Here is a 21,980-nt window from a genome sequence, read left to right on the forward strand (position 1 = left end):
GTAGTTCGGGGTGGGGGAGAGGCTCTACGTTCTGGGCCTGGGGGAGTCGGGTCCCGTGCCGGGAGAACGCCGGCTGCTACTGTGTTGCGTCGTATCTAGGTGACAAGGAAAGGTCCGCCCCTTTTTTCCCGTCCCCTCCCTCCCCCTCCCCACCCCAGTCCCCCTCCCTTTTCCCCAAGTCCCGCCTCGGCCCCTGGTTTTACGCACTCCTGGAAGCCCCGCCCCTTTCTTCTCCCGCACCCACCCAGGAGTCTCCGTACTCCCAAGGCCCGCCTTTTACGGAAGCCGAGCAGGAAGAGAAACAAACAACAGGCGAGAGAAATAGAGAGACGCCCTCCGGGACCCGCCGCCCACCCGCCTGACTGCGGGCCTTCGAGGCCGGGCCGCCTGGGCCCGGCGAGGGGAGGGGGGCGTGGGAGTAACGGCCGCGGCCTAGGCCCGGCCCGGCCCCGGCTCATCGTGGGCTCCCTTCCCTGTCACAGAACCCCGGGCCGCCGTGGCCATGGAACGGCCGGTCAAAAAGATGAGGCATCTCAAAAGGCTCAGGTGAGGGGCGGAGGCGGGGCGGGGGGCTGGGGGCAGGGCGGCCTCCCCTCCCCCTTCTCTCCCTCTTCCCAGGATTGGCGAGCCGCTGCATTAATCCTAACTAATCCTCGCTAACACAGGTGGGGGGGTCGGCCCAGCGTGCGCCTCCCTTCCTTCTTACCCCCCCCCCATTTCTCACCGCCACTCTGAGAGGTAGGTACCAGGTAGGCACCGAGATCCCATTTTACAGATGGGGAAACTGAGGGCCTCGGCCACCCCTCCCTGGGAGGGTCTGAGACCTGATTGGCAGCTGTCCTTGCTTCTTTCCCGACCGTCCAGTGTTGGCCCTGGGGGTCCCGGAGACCCCTCTGGCCGTCTCCCTGGGGGGTTTTCTCAAAACCTCCGAGAATTAGCGGATTCTAGAAGGCTCAGTGTCGGCCCCAATGTCGGGGGGAAGGGCTTCCCGGCATTTGGGGCCAGGGCACCCCCGATCCCGCGGGGGTCCATCGCGGAGGACCATTGTGAGCGAGCCGAGCCCAGTTGGAAGGCTCCTGTGTAGAGGGAGAGTGGCCCTGCCCCCCCCCGCCCCGGGCCGGGAAAGCGAGGCCCGAAGCCCCCTGGGAGGAGAGACCAAGAAGGGAGCCGGCCTGGGCTCCCCGAAGAACGCGGCCAGAGAAAAAGGCGAAGGCTGGTGCCCCCGGCCCTGGGGTGGACGCCAGGGGGAGATCTTCAGCCAGCGACCCAAGCTCAGCCTCCGCTGACCACGTAGGGAAACTCCTGTACACCAGGAGAAGGTAAGGAAGGTGCCCCAAGGCACCAGGGATTTGTCAACAGGTGCCATCGGGGGAAACTTTCTTAAAATGCAGAATGCAAGAGAGCTGTTATTTGCGGGGCAGCCAGGCAGGCTGGGTCCTTTCATCCTTTCTTTCCATTGCTCCCTTTTTTTCCCATTCCCTCAAAAAAAGAAGAACAAAAAGGAACTCACCAAACCACTCTGCAGCCTGAAACAGGTGCTTCCCCCAGCCCACTGAGCCTCCTGTCCCTTCTCCTTTTGCAGTTGAAATACCTCATCCAGGCTGTTGTTTCTGAGACCGCTGATGATGATTCATCTTACAGTATGAAGACCCTTTTTTAACATCAAAATTGTTTGAACATTCCCACATGGTAGTAATTACACTATTAGTAGCCATTTGGTTGAGAAAATACATATTGACATAAAGGTACTATGAATTCAGCAATACTCTTTAACGAATTTTTATTTTATTAATCACAGCAGCATCAACAAACATTTGAAAAAGTAGTACATATATGTGCAGTACATTTATTCAGTCTGTAGAAGGTACATTTATGGATTTGCAGGTGAATTCAGGGACCCTTTGCAATACCTTTATGGGCCTCTCTTTCCCTCCAAGGGTCTTTGGCCCAAGGATTGGACTTGGAATCAGAAAGTGACCTGGGTCCCTCTTCTGCCGTTTCCTGGCTGTATGACTCTGGGGCAAGGTATTTAACCTCTCCCTGTCCCCATTTTTCCCGAGCTGCAAAACGTCGATAACTGCAAATCTGTGAGGAAAGACTTTTATGAACTGGGAAGCTTTTGTGAACTGCTGTCATCCTTCCAAGAGACTTACTTGTCATGGCTGCCTGGTGGCACAGCCAGCCTGGGATGGGGCTCAGTCCCATGTCGACTTTGTGCTGTGCTTGTCCTGATGCCCTCCTTCCCTAGTCCCAGGTTTTTTCTAAACCTCAGAGGAGGGAGCCCTCAGATCCCCTAAGATTGAGAGTATATTCCATTTCCTCCCTAGGATATGTGGGGGATGGGGTAGGACTTAACAGCTGACTTTGTCCACAGCAGGGGAGGAGTAGAAAGTTCTTTCACTTGATTCTTAGAGAAAATTCCAGATATACCAATAAATGGTCACACGTTTCTCCTTAGAGATTTCAAAGACTTAGAAGGATTGACTATTAAGTCTCTTAAGAGAATGAATGCCCTGTTCTTTATTATTTTCAGTCTCTCTGGACTTTCCCTGAGTTCAGAAACACCAAAGCTTTACCCCCACCAAGTGGAAGCTGACCCTCAGGATTTTTCTGGGCGTCTTGGCTCCTGCTGAGCCTCAGGGGCTTGTGGGTGGCCTGTTGGATACTGCTGTGTGGCCAAGTGGTTGTTTAGGCTTATGGAGAGAGAAGACAGCTCCTCCTCTTCTTTGCCTGACTCTGAGACCTCAGCATTGTCCCGGGACCGCTCTGCTAGTGTGAGCAGCACCAGCTCTGTGGGTCACACAGCCCTCCGGCAGCGAGTGGCACAGCTTCTGGCCTGTGTGGAGGGCATCGGCTCAGATGAAGAGACCCAGGAGGAGATGGCCCGCGTGCTGGATAAGGCTTTCCTGCTCTGGGGGAAAAGGCTGAAGAACAAATATCTGCACTTTAGGTCTCATTTTTCTCCCAGTCAGATGTAAAATATTCCCATTTCTTTTTATATCCTCATAAGAATGTCATTCATCTAGAAAGACATTTCTTTGGAGGCCAGGGTCTCCTCCTGTTCTCTAACCTCTCACTCTGTGTCCTCACTATGCATTCATCCACAGGCTGCATGTCATGACCTGGAATGTGGCATGTGCATCACCCCCGGCCAATGTCACTGACTTGCTCCTGCTAGACAACCAGCTTTTGAACACAGATATGTATGTCATTGGGTAAGTTTCTGTTGGGGATACTCACAGGATTCATCCTGAAACCACACTGAACTGATCATTTGGGAGTTGGGGTGGGGTGACAGAGGAGAACAGCAGAGGAGAGTGAGCTCCATAGCCCCGCTGTCCCCTTTGACTCCATGTTCTGCCTTCAGCGCCCTTTGGGGTCCAACTGCATGTCCCTTGCCCTGGGTCAGCTACAGCAAGGGGGAGGCATTTCTAGTGAGCAGAATCAGGGTTCTTGGCTGTTACTGGGTTTGGGTAAGGATAGCGTGAAGTTTCAGCAGCAAAGACAGTGACCACTGGAATGGTCAGTTTACAGGAAGTAAAGTCTGGCATCATCAGTTACCTTTCTGAGTTGGCGTTTGAAGATCCATGGAGCAAGCTCTTCATGGATGTGCTTTCCCCTCTGGGTTACATAAAGGTAACTGCTGAGTGATCCTGGGGTTTGGCTTTGGGTAGGAGAGAAATGGCCTTGGAGGGTTAACATTCTTCACTGACTTTTCACCTGAGCACTCCCCCGTCTGCCCTCCAGTCCTTTCAGGTTTTGGTTTGTGTGCTTCCCAGTGTGTTCTGAGATTGGAAGCCAGGAAGATCTGTTTCTATCTAGGAAACACTTCCCCTTTCACTTTGCAGCTCAGTTTTTCACCTCCTGGCTCCCCTGTCCATCCATTGTCTGGTCCAGACCTAGTAACTCGGTCTTTCAGTCTCCCTATTGGCTGCCACAGAAATGGCATGCCAGCAGCACCAGCCGCAGACTTCTCCTTATCCTTCTGAGAGTGAGGACCATTCCATCTACTGCTACCCAGGCAGCCTTAGTGTTTGGCCATACTCCTGACAGCAAAACTAGGGCCGCCCATTCCCTGCCCCACCCCCATCCTCTTGCACAAGGGATAAAGCCTGTGGGCTGTACTTTGTGGACTCTCTCCCTCTCAGTGTGGGGTATTGTCCAGGGTCATCAGCTATTTCTGTCTCTTCAGCTTGAAAAACACTTCCCTTTCCTCTGGGCATCCTCTGGAAGCCTTTGTCCTCAATAGTGGTCAGAGGAGGCCCTGGCTCTGTCTGGATAACTCCTGAAGTCCATCCCAAAGCATGGGCTCTGTGTCTCTGAGAGCCGAGTGGGTGGGGAAACAGATGCAGAAAGGGCTGGGCTTGCTGTAGTTGCCTGGGTTTATCAGGCATCAAAGAGCTGCTGTTTGGGCAGGGCTTGGGACTCCAGTGGGGGCCTACATCTCTCCTATCTCCTGTTTACTTAAAACTCTAAACTTAGACTTCCCTCACTACCCTGGTGCTGGTCTTCCCTGCAATGTAGGGCTTCTCAAGGTCTCAGTAGGTACTGGCCAAGTCCAAAGGTGAGTTTGACCCTTTGATTTTAGGAGGATTGGGAGAGTTCCAGGATTGGGCATGAGATTTCCTTAAGCCACTTGGTCTTTCTACCCCCTAGAGATTCCTTCTCTGATACCACCCCTCCCAGGTCTCCTGGATTGTACACCAGTGGGTAGCACCTCAAGTTGGGAGAGAATCCGTGCCAAAGACACCACACTGGTGTCACAGGGTCCATGGATCTCATACTCTAGGAGATGAAGCAGCCCAGAGCAGGACTGAGGACCTAGACTAGGCCTTAGCAGGCCCTTGGAGAGGCAGAGGGCCATATCGGGCTCCTTTGTCTGGAAGGGGAAATTCTCTTGGTGATTTCCTAAGGCCACACAGACCCCCTGGCTTTTCCACTCATTTGACCTAACAGTTCCTCTGATCCATATCTGAACCTCTTTATTTTCCTCCCTGGGGAGAAAAAAATCTAGAACTGTGACCTGCTAGCTCAAGAGTGGGGTGGGATTTAAGATTTCAGACCTGGTGCTGGTACTGCCAGATCATTCTGGATCCCTCCCCTTCCAGGCCAGTTCCCTAAGAATCCCACTCAAGGCTAATCCCCTTTTCAGTGAAGCCAGTGCATTGTACCATCTACTAGCCACAGGGTGGAGCTGCTTCCTGCCTTCTCACGCCTCTCTTCCCCACTCCCAAAAAACGTTGGGGCTACTTGGCCTTTCCCATCCCTAAGTTGGCGGTACCTTGGTTAAAGAGCGACCCTGAGAAAATTACTTCAGCCCGCTGCATTTTGAGCGCTGCCCCTGAAGGAGAGAGGGAGTCAGCCCGGGTGGGCCAGGCGCTCGTGAGGAAACTGTGGGAGACGCCCACCTTCAGGTTACGTCAGCTGAGAGGCAGGAAAGAGCCAGACCTGGAGCCTCAGCAGGAATTAGACCCTGCACGCATGGGAAGGTCAGGGTTCCGCCAGATCCCCTTATTTCCCCTCCTCCCTCTTCCTTCTAACTCAGTCACTTACTCAGTGTCCTCTTTGGTCATTTCTTTCTCCCCAAATTTAAAAATTCCCCTTGATGTCTCCCTATGATAATCACTGCCCCACCCATTTTCAACATGTCTGTCCCTGTCCTGCTCTGGGTACCTTCAAGGAAGCCTTTGTCCTAGGACACCCACCTGTGACTACACTCATCCAGGAAGGAGTGGCTGCCGTTGGGATGAAGCCAGGGTACAAACCTGCCAGCTGGTTTAGGATCGAGCTGGAATAGAGTTAACTGGCTCCTTTCAGTTCTTGACTTGCTCCCCACCTGAAATGCCAGCTTAGTGCATCGTCCAGCCTCCTTCCCTGAGGCCCCCCCCATTCTTGGGGTTTCCCCACTTTGCTTTGTCTTCTACCTTGGAGCTCCCTGAACCCCAGGCTCAGGTTTCATAATTCCTGGAAGGCCCCAGGACATGGTCCCGCCCAGGGGATTTCCTCCTCCAGTTTAGAGCTAAGTGCTACGGAAATGGCCACTCAGAGAGTGAGTTTGGCTCCTCTGCTTTAATGCAGCTTTTTGGAGGGAGAGTGGGGAGCCTCCCCTCAGGCCTCCCAGATTGGCATATTTGAGCTATACCCACCCCTCTTCCAGTGTCCTTTCCCTCATGCTAGCTTATTGCCATTTCCCATTTTACTTTTAGCGGTCACCCACCCCCTAGCCTCCTGGCCACCTCATATTTCCTTCACACATTCTCAACCACTGTCTGTTTGAGGAGCCTTAAGTAAAAGTTTCCTTTTATGCCCCCCTTCCCATGACATTGTTCTCCCACCTCCCCCACAGCTGGGGTCTTAGAGAACATCAGAAGTTCTTAGCAGCCTAGGCACACATTTTAAGGGTGGGAGAGGCAGCTGTGACAAGTCTCAGGGAGCCTCTGTGAGAAATGGCGGCTATGAGCAAGGGTTCTCTAGCTGGGCGTAGGGGAGATGGAACAGAGTCGTTCTCCATTTTTCCTCAGGATAGGCACAGATATCCGCTGTCGTGAATGGGTTTCTTAAACTATTCCCTCTCCCTAGGTCTTAGAGAGTGGAGTCATAGGCTCAAGGTAGAAAGTCAAACCAAACCAGATTCACCCAGAGACTGAGACCGGGCGTCAGTCTTCACTCCAGAGCTGGTGGGGGGAAGTGAGGTCATGGGTCTGAGGGTGAAGCTTGGGGCATTTGAGCAGCTCTGCCATAACTGGGGGCCTCCACCCTTCCTCTGTCCCATAGGTGACCTCCATAAGAATGCAGGGACTCCTCCTACTGGTCATTGTCAAGCACCTGCATGTGCCCTTCATTTCTGGCATCTATACCAACTACACCCGTACTGGCCTCGGCGGCTACTGGGTAAGGCTGGGCTAGGCTTTGGTCTGTATCACTGAGTAAAAATGGACGAGAGATTTTGTAGTGGCACAGATACACTAGGAGGAAATGAATTTGCCAGGTGCTTCCCTGAGCCTAGCTCTGTGTTGTAGAGCCCCTTTACATCAAGCCTCAGAGGATTTGTTGAGATGGTGGACTGTCCCATGGGCTGAGTGATATGGCTTGGCCTTCCCTCTGCTGTCCTCCCTCTGGGAAACTATCAGGGGAGAGCACAGGGGAGCAGGCAGGCAGCTACTCTTGCCCATCTGCCCTGACAGGGGAACAAAGGAGGAGTCACCGTCTGTTTTCGGATATATGGCTATGCTATCTGCTTCCTCAACTGCCACCTGCCACCCCATATGTCCAACGTTGACCAGCGGCTCAGTGACTTTGACAGGATCCTGGAGATGCAGAACTTTGAGAAAGAAGACATCCCCAACATTCTGGACCATGAGTGAGGCCCTCCACCTTAGCCCCAAACCTCCCTTCTGGCTTACCTGGGATCCCCAAACCATGGCTGTGTCCGTGCCCCCCACCCCTTTGTCTAATACAGAGAAGAGCTCCTTTCTGAAGCAGGGCCCTGTGAGCCCTGCTTACTCAGGAGTGAACCTGTGCTTCCATCCTTGGCTAGGTCCTCTTTTCCCCTCAGTGGGAGCCATGGTTAAAGCCATCCCTCTGATCCTTGGGTCTCCTGCCTCCGCCTTGCCCAGTGACTGTGTGTGACAGGGAGGCGATGACCTCTAGGCCTCATTTCACTTAGTCATATCCCTCCATATCGGTGATAGGTGGCTTGAGCTCACCCCTCTAGTGGTGTCCACAGGCTCCATGTTGATGATGCTCATTCTGGCTTTCTCTCTGAAGCCTCCTCCTGTGGTTTGGTGACCTGAACTTTCGCATTGAGGATTACGGGTTGTGTTTTGTCCGGGAATCCATCGACAATCAGGAGTACAGTATCCTCTGGAATAAAGATCAGGTACTGAGTAAGGAAAGAAAGCCCTTCATTGGGCTCGAAGCCTGGGGAAAAGCCAGGCTGAAGCTGTTGGAGGACCAGGACATTCTCGGTAGCCATTCTCTGGCCCTGTCACCTTCCTTCCCATGATTGGCACTTGGGAACCTGTGCTCAGTCTTAGGACAGTCCAGGAGACTGTATGCCGTGTGCCACTCCGGTTATTTTAAGAGTTGTCTGGCAGGCTCGTTGTTTGCCCAGACTCAGTCTGATGTGTGGTATCTGAGAGCTGGGAGGGCTCTCTTCTTCCACCAGCTCCTCGGCACTGGCAGGCTACTTCAGCTTCTGCTCTCTCTCTACATCCCTCCCTGTGTGCACCTGACCCAGAGCCATTAGACTGAGTTCTCTTTTTCCCTTGACCATCCCCAGAGCCTCTCAAGTGTGTATCTTTCCTATAGTGCATAATTCCCTTAACTCTGGGGAATTGCCCTAATAACTCCATCTTCCTTTGTGAAGACATTCAGAGCCTCACCAGCTGCTTTTTTCTGGGACAGTAGATTGATTTTCCAAAGGGCCCCAGCTTCCTTTCTGAAAGAGGCAATAAAGGAAGAGATGGGAGCACTTGAGAAATTTGGATCCCTTCCTTGGCAGGGGATCGAATGACATCTTTAAGGTGATGACAGAGAACACGTGAAGCTCTGGCGTCTCGTCGCTCTGATTGTCCTCTGGAGCCTTGGTGCTCAGCCAGTGCCCAGTTTTTTGCATTCTTACAACGTGGCCATGTGGCAATGAGTGATCTTCTTCTCTCTGTAGCTCAACATGATTAAGAAGACAGACTCACTGCTCCAGCAGTTCCAGGAGGGTCCTCTGCTCTTTCAGCCAACCTATAAATTTGACGTCAACTCTGAAAATTATGATTCCAGGTGAGGGGCTGAGGATAAGATTAGCTGTAGGAGGACCTGGGAAGGCATTATGGGAGTTGGGGGGACCTAGTTGGGAGGAAATGGAGGTGTTTGGAGGAGAGAGGCTGGGGGATCTGGGGTGGGGGGTGAAGGAAGCGGATGACAGGAGAAGCAGCCCCCAAAAAGAACCACCGAGGGAGCATGGATAGAAACAATTATCATCTTTGTGGATCTTTGTTTCCTTCCCCAACTCCTAAAGCACAGTCTCCTGGGAACATAAGGAGCTGCCCCAGATTGATCCACAGGGAGAAGTGGAAGCAGAGAGAGAAGTCAGGATGTGTAAAGGTCTGCTTCCTCCCATCCCTCCCAGAGTAGGGAGGAGGGAATGATTAAGCCCTGATGAGACAGGTCTGTCTAAGAGCAAAGTGTACCAGGGAGAGACTTCCAAGTCACATCACAGAACATCCCCCTTATGCCCAGCCCCCTTCTAGGTGCTTACAAAAGAAGTGTAAGAATGAGAAGCTGGTTTAAAATACTATGTATCAGATATTTCCAGAAAAGCAGATGTAATGATACTGTCAGACGAGACAAAAGTCACAATTTACAATATCAAGAGAAGATGAATGGAGAGCTGCATTCCACTTAAAGGCACTACAAAGAAACAATATGAAATGCGTTCACTAAATGGCATAGAATCGAAATTCATAAAGGAAAAACTTAACTGGATTGCAAAAAGACATCAGGAGACTTTAATGTTCCTTTCAGAGGTTGATAAATTAATCAGAAAAATAAGCCTAAAAAGAAGATATAGAATGATTGAACAGACTTTTGGAAAAGTTAGTTTTGAAAGTCTTACGGCATCCTCTGAAATGAAAAGTAAAGAATAAACATGCTAGGGTGCAGAAAAATTATAAATAAAGGTACAAAGGCAAAAGGAGGCTTGCTTCCTAAGGAGATGAAGTTTTCCCTTACTTAGGGAGGGAACACTGATTTAAGGAAGGAGTCTCTAGAGGCCTGAAAAGTTTGATTTTTCCACCAAGAGGCATCCCGATGTAGTAGAATGAACACTAGACTTGGTATCAGAAGAGATCCGGGATCTGAATATGGGCACTAACATTTGCTAGCTGTTTAACATGGGGTAGGTAATTTCATTGCTCTGAGCTCTAGGATAAAAATACCTAGCATTGTTGTGAAGGTCAAATCAAATAAAAGAGAACCATGCAAATGTTAGCTTTCAGCAGTGCACTAAAGTGCCTTCTGGCCCTTCACAAGTTTCACCCACAGACATATAGGGATGTCTGTGTATATGGTGTATGGCCTGCAGGAGCAGCATTGTGCTAGCTTCAGGTAGTGCTGGTGTTCTGGAAGGCAGCATTCCCACTGGTGCAGTGGTGTGTCATTCCTGGGCCTTTAGTTTCTAACTCCTAGTATTTAGGCAGGGTCTTTCATCATAACTACATCAGCAGGTTCCTAGCCCAGTTTAAAGATAAGGGTGACAAAGTCACTTTAGACAAACAGCCAGCAGCCCGTCAGCCTTGTCTGGCCGGAGTCTAGGCCCCAATTCTGCTGGTTAAACAAACAGAAGGCAATAGGGAGAATGAGGGTAGCGAGTACAGTGTGAACAGAATATGATTACCATAATAGGTCAGAACCCCTTCCCAACTTTGAGTGGGGCCACAAGTGTCATTGGGAAAATGAGAGGGGAGGAGGGAAGGAATAGGGCATAGATCAGTCTGGTTTGATACAAAAGGAAGTAAGAGGCAATGTAGTTTTCCAAGCAGAGGAATGACAGCAGAATGTGGAAAGATCAATATATTTTTATTTAAGATTCATTCCTTCCCTTTTTCCCAAAGCCATGGAACATCCGACATTTTTAAGCAGGATACATCTCAAATGAGAAGTGATTTTCAGACGTGTTTTTGGACATTAGAAATCATCCAGTTGTTACATTTGGGCAATAAATTTGACTTTTGGATTTTCTAGTAACTGAAAGGGGAAAAAACATGCAGAATGGCTAGCTTGTATTTTAGACAAGGAAGCATTTTCATCTGCAGAAACAAAATTCTTCCTGGAGCTAAACTTGAGCATGTATTCATTGCATGGCTCCTCCAAAAGATTAGTCACCAAGTTGGAAGGGAGTGCCTACTATGTGCCCAGCAGCTTTCTGGGTGTTACTTATGTAGGGAAAGAAAGGCCAAAGAGCCTTTTTGTAAAAATATTTATTACTTTTAATATTCTTTTCTTTGTTCAATTTTGAGTACTATATTCTCTCCTGCCCACTGAAAAGGCACACAATATCACGTCAGTTATACATGTGGAATCATTTTAACCATATTTCCATATTAGTCATTTAAAAAAAAATTAAAATTATGCTGAATTTGTGCTCAAGAGTTCATTTGTCTGTGGGGGTGGACAGCATTTCTTCATCCTGAGTCCTTTGTAATTGTCTTGGATCACTCAGTTCATCAGATTAGCCAAGTCTTTCACTGTTGATCATCATTACAAAATTGCTGTTGCTGTATACGATGATCTCCCAGTTCTTCTCAGTTCACTTTGCATCAGTTCACATAGGTGTTGCCAAGCTTTTCAGAAACTAGCCCCTCATAATTTCTTATAGCGCAGTAGAATTCCATCACAATCCCATGCCACAACTTGTTCAGCCATTCCCCAATTGATGAGCATCCCCTCAATTTCCAATTCTTTGCTACCACAAAAAAAAATATATATATATGTGTATGTATGTCTATATATATTTATAAATATATGCATATAATACGTTTTGTATGTGTTGATTTTTTACTTTTTTTTTTACTTTTGTCTGGTAGCATCATTACAACTGCTTTTTTGGAATCGCCCAATACACATTAGTAGTAGTATTGCTGGACCAAAGGTTGTGCACAGTTTTATAGCCCTTTGGGCATAGTTCCAGATTGTTCTACAGAATTGTGGGACCAGTTCACTACTTCACCAGCAGATGTACCTATTTTCCCTCATCCTGTCCAACATTTTTTTTTCCTTTTTGGAGGGGGGACGGCAGGGCAGTTGGGGTTAAGTGACTTGTCCAAGGTCACATGGCTAGTAAGTGTGTCAAGTGTTTGAATTCAGGTCCTGACTCCAGGGCCAGTGCTCTATTCACTACGCCACCTAGTCGCCCCTCTGTCCAGCATTTCTGATAAATGTAACATGGTACCTCTGAGTTGTTTTAATTTTCCTTTCTCAATCAATAGTGATTTAGAGCATTTTTTCATATGACTATAGATAGCTTTGATTTCTTTGTCTGAGAATTACCTGTTTATATCCTTTGACCACTTATCAATTGGGGAATGCCTCTTATTTTTATAAATTTGATTAAGTTGCCTATACACTTGAGAAATGAGACCTTCATCCGGGAAACTTGCTGTAATTTTTTTTTATATATTATTTCATTGTGGTACCTTTTAGCAAAATGTAGTTTCCCGTATATCTTTAGGTCTCTTTTTTGCTTTTGTTTTGTCTGAGATCATGATTGCCACCCTTGCCCTCTTCAGCTAAAGCATAATAGACTCTGTTCCGGCCCTTTATTTCAACTCTCAGTGTGTCTTTCTGTCCCAAGTGTCTCTTGTACACAACATATTGTTGGATTCTGTTTTCTAAACCATTTTGCTGTCTGCTTTCGGTTTATGAGTTAGTTCATTCTGTTCACATTCACAGTTATGTTCACTGACTCTACGTTTCCCTCCATCCCATTTTCCTTTGTTTATCGACTTCTCTCCCTCTTTTTATACTGTCCGTCCTGCTTCTGATCACTACCTCCCCCAATCTGCCCTCCAAACTTCCACTTGCTCAGTTCCAATTTTTAAGGAGTCATTTTCTTCAGTGAGCTTTTGTACCTCCATTTCCATGTGGTCTATTTTGCTTTTAAAAGAGTTCTTTTCTTCAGTGAATGTGTGCCTCTTTTATCATTAGACCAGTTCTGGTTTTTTTGCCCTTTTTTTTTGAGGGCAATTGGGGTTAAGTGACTTGCCCAAGGTCACACTGCTAGTTTTTGTGTTAAGTGTCTGAGGCCGTATTTGAACTCAGGTCCTCCTGACTCCACTACGCCACCTAGCTGCCCCTAGCAATTCTTTTTTTTTTTTTTTTAAGGGCAATTGAGGTTAAGTAACTTGCCCAAGGTTACACAGCTGCATTTTTGTGTGTGTGTTTGGGTGTTAAGTGTCTGAGACCAGAACCAAACTTGGGTCCTCCTGATTCCGGGTCGTGCTTTACTCACTGTGCCACCTAGCCGCCCCTGCCCCTAGCAATTCTGGTTTTTTTAAGATGATATTTTCCTGAGTGTTTTTTTTTTGTGCCTCATTTACCATTAGGTCAGTTCTATGCTAGAGACCAGGGATAAAGACAAAAGTGAAATAATCCTTGCCATTAAGGAGCCTACATTCTGTTGAATGAGACATCACAAACACATTCAAGGGGCTTCAGAAATCTTACTGAAAACTAAAAATCAATGCAGTTGAAATTAGAAGAGAAACAGGCAAATGGTAAACAAAAATTTTTTTTCAGTAAGTTTCTCCAATAAAAGTCTCATTTCTCAAATGTAGGGAGTGGACCCAAAGTTATTAGACTAAGAGCTGTTGGGGCAGCTAGCTGGCCCCGGAGTCAGGAGGACCCGAGTTCGGTTCTGGCCTCAGACATTTAACACCCCCCCACAAAAAAAAAACTAGCTATGTAACCTTGGGCAAGTTACTTAACCCCAATTGCCCTCCCCCCCAAAAAAAGAATAAGAACTGTTGCCCAATTGATAATGGTCAAAGCATATGACAGTTTTCAGAAGAAACCCATTTTATCAATAGTCATATAAACAAATCTCTAAATCACTGATAATTAGAGAAATGCAAATTAAAATTAACAGGTACCTCCTCATACCAATCAGATTGGTAAAACTGACAAAAAGGAAAATGACAAATTCTTGAGGGACTGTGGGAAAACAGGTACATTAATGGTGACAGAGGAAACTGAGAAGGTCTCTAATAAGTAGGGCATGGCTGAAAAGTTGTCTATAAATGTGATAAAATACTATTGTGCTCTAAGAAATGATGAATGGGATGGTGTCAGGAAAGCCTGGGAAGTCATGTAGGAACTGATACAAAGTGAAGTAAGCAGAACCAGGCAAAACAAATATACAGTAATCGTACTGAAAAGACAGAGCTACTTTGAAAGACTTAGGAACTCTTATGAATAGAATAAGTATCCAGATTTCAAAGGACTCTTGTGGAAACATGCTGCTGCCCACCTCTTGATAGAGAGGGAAAGGACTCAGGGCAGATTGATACATATATAGATATAGATATTTATCGATGTATCTGTATCTACACACACACACGGACATAGCCGATGCAGGAATTTATTTCATTTTATTACACATGTTTGTATCTGGTTTTGTTTTTCCTACTTTCTCAATGTAGGGAGGTGAGAAGGAATCCGGTGGGAGAAAGAGAATGTGGACCTGAAAATAAAATTGAATTTTAAGAAAGTCTTAGAAGAGTTTTAAGTTACTAAAGCTTAAAGTCGTGCTAAGATTTTTGGTCCATCCTGAATAAATCTGTGCAGAAGAAATTCAAGGTCATTTTCTGAGTGAAGACAGTTGCAGTCGGAGGGGTCAGGAAAGGCCTATAGAGGTCAGTTAAGCTTTGAAGGAAATTATACATTCTGAGAGGTAGAGGGGAGGAAGTACATTCCAGACATGGGAGAGAGCTAGTGCCTAAGCATGGGAATGGGAGATGGGACACCGTGGATGAGGGGCGTCAGGGCCAGTTTCCTTGGTCCATTAAGCACGTGAAGGAGAGTAATGTGTAATAAGACTGGGAAAGTAGGTTTGAGTCAGGTGATGAAGGGCTTTAACTGCCAAACAGAGTCACTATTATTATGTATCTTAGAAGTAATAAGAGTGTCACTGGAGTTAACTGAGCAGAAGAGTAACAATGAAAAACCACTTTGGCAGTTGTGTGGATGACGGATTGGAGAGAAGAGAGCCTGGAGACAAGGAGACTAGTCGGGAGGTTCTTGCAGTAGTCTAGAAGAGGGGTGGAGAATCTGCAGCCTTGGGGCCACACGTGGCCCTCTAAGTCCTCAAGTGTGGCCTTTTGACTGAATCCAGACTTCACAGAACAAATCCCTTTAATAAAAGGATTTGTGCTAGGGGTGGCCAGGTGGCTCAGCGAATAAGAGCACCGGTTCCAGTGTCAGGATGAGCTGGGGATCAAATCTGGGCTCAGATACTTAGCACCACACTCAGAAATAACTGGTTGTGTAACCTTGAGCAAGTTACTTAACCCCGATTGCTTTAAAAAAAAAAATTTTGTGCTGTAAAATTCGTACTTGGTCAAAAGGCAGGCCACACATGGCCTTGAGGCCACAGGTTCCCCACACCTGGTCTAGAAGAAAGATGATAGGGTCTGAATTAGAGTTTTGGCTATGTGAAAAGAAGGAAGAGAACAGATGCAAGAGATTTTGTAGAGATGGAATCTAGATTTGGCAACTAATTGTTATGTGTATTGAGGACAAATGAGGATTCAGTGCTTGCAAATCCTGGATGTACAGGAAGGATGATGGTGCCCTTGGCAGAAACTTAGGGGCTCTAAAGGGTGATGAGTTAGGGCGGAGTAGGTGAAGTTAGAGTTCTGTTTAATGAGTTTCTGCCTATGGGTGGCATTTGTCTTAAGATGGGAGTGTCTAGGAAGCAGTTGGTAACATGGGACTGGAGCTCAGGAGAGAGACTAGGGCTGAATGTCACCACCTGGAAGTAATCTGGGTAGATCTGATCATGGAACCCAGGAGGAGGTTACCTGGAGATAGGGTGGAGAGAGACACATGGTCTGGGGATGTCCTCACAATTAGGGGATGGGATGTGGCTGATGATCTAGCAAAGGGGACAGGGAAGAATGGTCAGGTAGGAGACTCAAGAGGGAGCAGTGTCACAAACTCAGGAAAGATTGTTCAGGAGGAGAAAGTGGTCAGACACAAGGTGCAGAGAGGCCTACAAGGATCAAGAAAAGACCATTGGGATTTGGTGGTCAAGAACTCATTAGAAGGGTGGCTAGTAAAAAGAGCACAGGCCCTGGAGTCAGAAGGACCTCAGACACTTAACATTTACTAGCTGTGTGGCCTTGGGCAAGTCACTTAACCACAATTGCCCTACCTTCCCCATTTCAAAAAAAACCCCAAAACTCATTAACAGCTATGGAGAAAGCGATTTCAGCTGAGTGATGGGGTGGGAAACCAGATTGCAAAGGGTTGAGAAGTGTAAAGAGAAAGTTGTGGAAGCAGCGAGTATAGACAGCTGTTACTAAGAGTTTGGCTATAAAAGGCAAGAGAAAAAAGAGCCTTATGAGTGAGGGGAGCAGAACCAGGAGAACATTGTACATAATTACAGACACATGGTATCTGTGATGACTGACTTTGATAGACTGGGCTCCTCTCAGCAATGCAAGGCTATAAGACAGCTCCAAAGGACTCATGAGGGAAAAGGCTATCCTCATCCAGAGAAAGAATTGCAGAGTGTGAATGCAGATGGAAACAAACTATTTGCTCTCTCTCTGTTTCGTTTTGTTTTTTCTCTCTTGTGATTCATTCCATTGGTTTTAATTCTTTCCTACAACTTGACTACTGTGAAAATATGTTTAATATGAAGGTATCTATAGACCCTCTACTGGATTGCATGCTGTCTTGGGGAGGAGAGGGAGAGGGAGAAAATTTGGAACTCAAAAACTTGTGGAACTGAATGTTGTAAACTAAAAACAAATTTAAAAGAAAAAATGAAAAAAAGAAAAGAGCTATAGAGAAGAAAAATTGAAGATCAGGAGTGGAGAATGATTATGGAGGAGAGAATGAGGGGATGGTGCCAAGGTTGTGAGTGCAAGCCTTGGCCTCATTCGGGGAAAGGCTGCCTCTTCATCACAGATTAGAGTGAAAGGGAGAGAAGGTGAGATCATGTCTAGATGCAGGCTAGGATAGAAGTTGGCTCATATAGAGTAGGGGTTGGGGAAGGGGAAGAAGGAAAACAAAAACTTTAAGTAGTAGGAACCGATCCAGTCCATAGAGTTGCTGTGGGCCAGCCCTTGATGGGGATGCCCTTCAGGACTGGCAGCGCAGCTCCTTTCTTTTTTTCTTTTTTGCTCTTTGGAGGGCAATTGGGGTTAAGTGACTTGCCCAAAGTCACACGGCTAGTAAGTATGTCAAGTGTCTGAGGCCAGATTTGAACTCAGGCCCTCCTGACTCCAGGGCTGGTGCTCTGTTCACTGCGCCACCTAGCCACCCCCAGCATGGCTCCTTTCTGAGACTACTCTTGACTCCCAGAGACAATGAATATTGCTTTGGTTTAAGAGGAAGAGATTATGGAATTGCTCACTAACAGTTTCTGAGTCAGAATCTTTCAAATCATGGGATTCCATTCGTTTGCAATGTAGGAAAATCAAAGGGGCCTTCCAGCTTGCTGACTTTCTGCTGGTGGCACATCCATCGGCTCAGCCGTCCCTCCCTGTCCCTTGTGCCTGATGACTCCTGTCATTAAGGGCCATTACAAACTAAAGTAATTGGAATGACCTAGCATTTTCCTCCTGATGCTGTCACTGCTGAACTACACTTATCCTTCTTTTATCCTTCTTCTTCATGAATTCAGTGAGAAAAGACGAAAACCAGCATGGACTGACCGCATCCTTTGGAGGCTGAAGCGGGAGCTCGTAAATAACCCCGTGGACTCTGGGGAATGTGAGCACTTCTTCTCTCTGACATTGAAGAATTATGAAGGTCATATGAAATATAAAATCAGTGACCACAAGCCAGTCACAGCCACCTTTGAGCTGGAGGTGAGCCTCCCTGGATTTAGCCCACTGCACTTGAAGCTCGACCTTTGGCTGTTGACAGAGAAACGGACAAGGAGAGATGGCCATTGTCTTCCCTGCCCTCCTCCTTACAGATCCAGCATTCCCCACCTTCCCTCAGTGGCCATTTCTGCCTGTCAGTCTCGGGGTTGGCTGCTCCTATTGGTCCTAAACTTACCTGCCCAGGTTTCAGTAGGAGCCTCCCTCATCCTAATGACCTTAACGACATAAGTGGCACATGTTCTCTTTGACTTTCCCAGTAGAAGACTCTTTATCTTAGTCTGTGCTCAGAGCCAGACTTCTGGCCCTACGGCAATTTTACTTGCCCTTCTTTGGACTCATAGAAGCAGTTGAGGCCATAGTCTCTAATCTTGCAGTTTCACCCAAATGGGTGAATTTGTGAACACTTGGAACCTGTGTGGAAGGTTGACCCGAGTCAACATCTTCTCGTCTCACTGGCATTACCTTGCCAGGTCCTCTTGGGCTCCCGGTGCTTGCTTCTTACCTACCCAGGTGCCTCCCTGTTTCCTCAGAGGACTCCCTTTTCTTTTCATCCCCCAGGCTCCACCAGTGACTGGCTTTGCTCCTTTTAAGGTGGCATTTTTCCTAGTGAAACACCTGAGAGTAACCCCCTGGTCTTCCCTCGCAGGGTGACCTGATTCTGGTCACTATATTCTTGCCTCCCTAGCTAGCCAGACTCTGACCCTTTCTCAGCGTCTCGGGGCAAGAGGCCTTCCCCTAAAGCTAGGCCATGGAGCAGCTGTGGATTCCTCTAAAGGCCCCGCCATTGAAGCCCCTGTGCTGCTCCATAGTTCACCCCTGTCCCCCAGGTTAGGAGGATGCTTAATGATCAGAGCTTCGCTCCTGTCATGTCCAGCTGAAGGCCCTGCTCTTAAACCCGCCCATCACCTTGATTCCTGAGGGACAGTGGATCACACCTTACGACTTGGTGGTCAGCTACAGCCAGAGTCCTGAATTCATCAGCAGCCCCTGGGACTGGATTGGCCTCCACAAGGTGACCAGTTGGGGTTGTGGGGAGAGCACCGGTGGGCGTAGGTCAGCCAAGGTGTGGCTCTGACACTTTTTAGACATAGGACCCTGGCGCGTGCTGGAGGGTCAGTTTGTGGCACACCCAGGGAGTTCCATCACTGTAGCCTTATGTAGTCCCTTCTTCCCTCGAACATCTCTGGATGCTTCTTCCTGTGGAGCCTCCAGCATGGCCTGGGTGGAAAAGCCATGGGCCCCCTTGGCCATGACATAGGTCTTGCTTGTAGTGCCCAGGCTCCTGACTGACCCCTGGTCTTGCCATATCTTGACTGACAGGTTGTGATACGCCACTTGAAGGACTATGTGACCTATGCTTGGGTCAAGGACAACTTGGTCTCCTCGAGTGAAGGACTTCACCAGGTATCCAGGCCCTTACCCCCTGAGTGACTCATGCTCCTCAGAACCCTGCCCCATTGCAGGACCAGTCTCCTTCCCACATAGCTGGTATGGGTGCTAAAGATGCACAGTTGGCAGGAGTTAGTGAGCAGAGGGAAACTGAGGCACAGAGGGGCTTCATGCCTGACTCTATTACCTGAGAACCAGAGATTTTCCTTGAAAGGAAAGACTGGGAACTGGACTGGCAAATGGGTCAGTGCCCAGGCCTCCAACTGACCCTCTCCACTCCCTCCCCTCTTTCTTCTTTCAGGTTTATATCAATGCTAGTGGCTTCCCAGAGGAAGGGGGAGAGTTTCGTCTCAGTTACTATAGTAACCACCTTCAAGCTATAGTGGGGCTGAGTGAACCTTTCCAGGTAAGAGCTATTACTGGTCACTGAGCTGGCCAGAACGGGGAGTGGGCAAAGCAGAGGGAAGAGGGAGTCACTTGGGTCTGGTGTTGGGGTCTTCATTCATAGAATTTCATTCTAGGAGCTTTGGAGAAAGCCAGTTACAGTGAGGAGATTGGGAGCTGGGTGGGGCGAAGGACAGAAATACCTCTTCCTCCACCCTCAAGCACTAATTCATCACCTCTTCTTTCAGATCTCTAGAAATTCCATGACCCCAGAAGACTGGAGAGAAAAGAAAGGAGATCCACTGATGTATTGAGCCAGGGTGAATGCCTAAATAGGGGGGTCACAGCTCCCCTTGATGGCTGCTGCTTGTGTGTCCAGCTCTCTCAAGATAAGGGCAGCCCCAGTGGAGCAGCCCACCTCCCCTCATCACCTCTTGGTTCCCCATTCAGGAATGGGATTAGGTTTCACTTACCAGGATGTGGATGAGGCCAGCTGGTCCACCTGCAATGGATGCTTCAGGACGGTCAACTGAGTGGTGGGAGGTTTCTTATGTACTCACCTCCTTCCTCTCCTTCCTCCCTGGGCCTCTTCTTTCCACCCTCCCACCCTGCCCCATAACCCACGTAGGGTGATTGCCTTCAAAATGCCCTCAGTGGGGCTGCCAGCCACATGCCCCAGCTGGCATCTGCCCCACATTCCTATGACTCCACCATCTCCAGGGCTCTGGCTGGCAGGGATGGGGAGGTAGATTTGTACAGGATCCTCTGACCAGTTGGCAGCAGCCCTCCCAAGTTTTAGGAGGAATCTTGGCAGCATATCCCTCCTCCAGTGGCAGGGCAGGGGTGGCATAGTGATGGGCATGTCCTAATGTGCCCTTCCTTCAGCATGGAGAATTAGGCCTATAGCTTTGTTATAGTAGCAGATTGCTAAGTATCTTCTCAAGAGGGTCCTGGATCAGGAAGCCCTTTGGCCATGAGATACAGCCTGAGGTCATGGGGTGGGGGATGTTCAGTCTGTTCTGATGCCTCTTGCCCTTGACTGTGACAGCTGTGACTCCAGCCTTCCCAGGAGGAGCTTTAAGACTTGTGGCCCTGAACCCCATCATCTTCACCTTCTTTCAGCTTTTCTGGATGATAACTCACCCCCAAAACTAGATCTTACAAGCCAATTCATATAGCATCATTGTACTGTGAGACACCAGCCCACAGAAAACAACTTTGGAACCCCTCTGCATGGAGCGATAGTTAAGGCAAGCTGATAGTTAAGGCCATCTGGGGATCTTTAAAAAACATTTCTCTCTAGGTACTGTCATGAAATTTTTAAGTCATTCAACTCCACCCCCGAGCCACGGGGGTCAGTGGCAACTCTGCCTTAGTCTCCTAGGAAAGACCATCTCAGGGAGCCCACTTGATGACATCACTGCGGTTCTTTCCTCCCTCCTTCCTGAAGGCCCATGGAGGGGGTTGATTTAGTGACCACAGAGCCCCCTTCTCCACAGAGAAGCTCACTGAGGGGGGCTCCAGGCCAGTGGCTGCTTGACATTTCCCCTTTGGAAGCCTCAAAGGTCAACAACTTCCTTTGCTTCTGCTGTCCCTGCCCTGGCTCCCTAGCCCAGCAACTTGAGTCTGTGCATCTGTGTCTGTTATATTTGAGAATAGAGATGTGGCTTTTCGAGTGGCCTTGTGTGTTCTTGTCCATGTCCATGAAGCAGATGCTCCAGTATTAGGGGGGAAAAGATGAATGCAAGAGAAGGACCCTGGGGATCCAGTTCCTCCTCTGATTCCTCGTGCTGCCAGACCTGGATAGCCCAGGGTGGGGGGAATGGGGGTGGACCAGACTTCTGCATCATTTGTTCCAAAGGATCCCACCTAATGGAGACTGCAGTTTGTCAACTTCCAAAGGATAGGGCTGTGACTCTTGAAGCTTGGAAAACCCAGGAAAGTACTTAATGGGGACCAGAGACACCCTGAATTCCCACCTTTGGGTCTCCCATTCTACTCCCTGGTATCTTAGTCTAGCCTTTGGCTGAAACAAGCCGATCGAGTCACTCTGCATTTGCCCTGTGTCCCACCTTCCCCATCCGAAGGAGCCCTGTTCCTTCATATGATCCCCTCCATTTCCTATATTCCTGTCTGTCCCCTCTTTGTGCTTGGTCTGTTGTGTCCTCATCTCCCCATGTCATCCTTCTGTGTTCTTCCACCTCATCCTTAAAATTCTCTCTCTTAGATCTAACTCGAAAAAATCTCACCCTACATTGTGTATTGGTTCCAAATCCCCAGCTCAGGCTGGGGACAAGGGGCAGGAAAAATGTGTTGGCCAAAAGGGCAAGACCAGTTTTGGGAAAGGTTCCAGGCCTCTTGGTCTACTAATCATTGTTATCATTTGTATAGCATTTTAAGGTCTTAAAAAACACTTTCCCACGTAGTCATTAAAATCTGCTCTCCATTGTGATGAGAGGCCAGTCTCCTGAACACTTACTTTATCTTGTCCCAACTATTCATGGGGTCATAGGTTTGGAGCTGCAAGAGACCTTAATGAGCTAGGCCAGCCTTCTTTCCAGGTTAGGAAACAGGCCCACTCTGACATCTCCCAGGGGA

At 48.3% G+C, this 21,980-nt stretch overlaps 1 protein-coding gene across 9 annotated transcripts; it reads left to right on the forward strand.

Annotated features, from left to right (window-relative positions):
• The first annotated feature begins 303 nt into the window (after positions 1–303).
• On the forward strand, positions 304–21,062 carry INPP5K (inositol polyphosphate-5-phosphatase K). Of its 9 annotated transcripts, XM_069089682.1 has the most exons (14): positions 1,213–1,319; positions 1,938–2,025; positions 2,534–2,950; positions 3,108–3,215; positions 3,528–3,636; positions 6,775–6,891; positions 7,185–7,360; positions 7,768–7,879; positions 8,666–8,775; positions 17,405–17,591; positions 18,484–18,621; positions 18,930–19,013; positions 19,300–19,404; positions 19,631–21,062. In XM_069089682.1, exons 3-14 carry the CDS (start codon positions 2,697–2,699, stop codon positions 19,694–19,696), a joined length of 1,566 nt encoding a protein of 521 aa, XP_068945783.1. In that variant the 5' UTR covers positions 1,213–1,319; positions 1,938–2,025; positions 2,534–2,696; the 3' UTR covers positions 19,697–21,062. The 9 variants fall into 9 exon arrangements, with proteins under 9 accessions (XP_068945784.1, XP_068945786.1, XP_068945791.1 ...); XM_069089683.1 differs by lacking the exons at positions 1,213–1,319; positions 1,938–2,025 and adding an exon at positions 304–546; XM_069089688.1 differs by lacking the exon at positions 2,534–2,950.
• Positions 21,063–21,980: the final 918 nt, after the last annotated feature.

This window comes from Petaurus breviceps, unplaced genomic scaffold (genome assembly GCF_028583685.1).
Source record: "Petaurus breviceps papuanus isolate PSGF00001 unplaced genomic scaffold, PetGlider_PUasm1.0 186, whole genome shotgun sequence".
In the NCBI taxonomy this organism is placed as follows: Eukaryota; Metazoa; Chordata; class Mammalia; order Diprotodontia; family Petauridae; genus Petaurus; species Petaurus breviceps.

Bases quoted from the DNA above. Each gene is read 5' to 3' on its own strand.
- INPP5K (XM_069089683.1), top strand. From the start codon at position 2,697: ATGGAGAGAGAAGACAGCTCCTCCTCTTCTTTGCCTGACTCTGAGACC. The intron at 7,880-8,665 runs GTACTGAGTAAG...TTCTCTCTGTAG, and splicing joins TCCTCTGGAATAAAGATCAG to CTCAACATGATTAAGAAGAC. The intron at 19,405-19,630 runs GTAAGAGCTATT...CTCTTCTTTCAG, and splicing joins GGCTGAGTGAACCTTTCCAG to ATCTCTAGAAATTCCATGAC.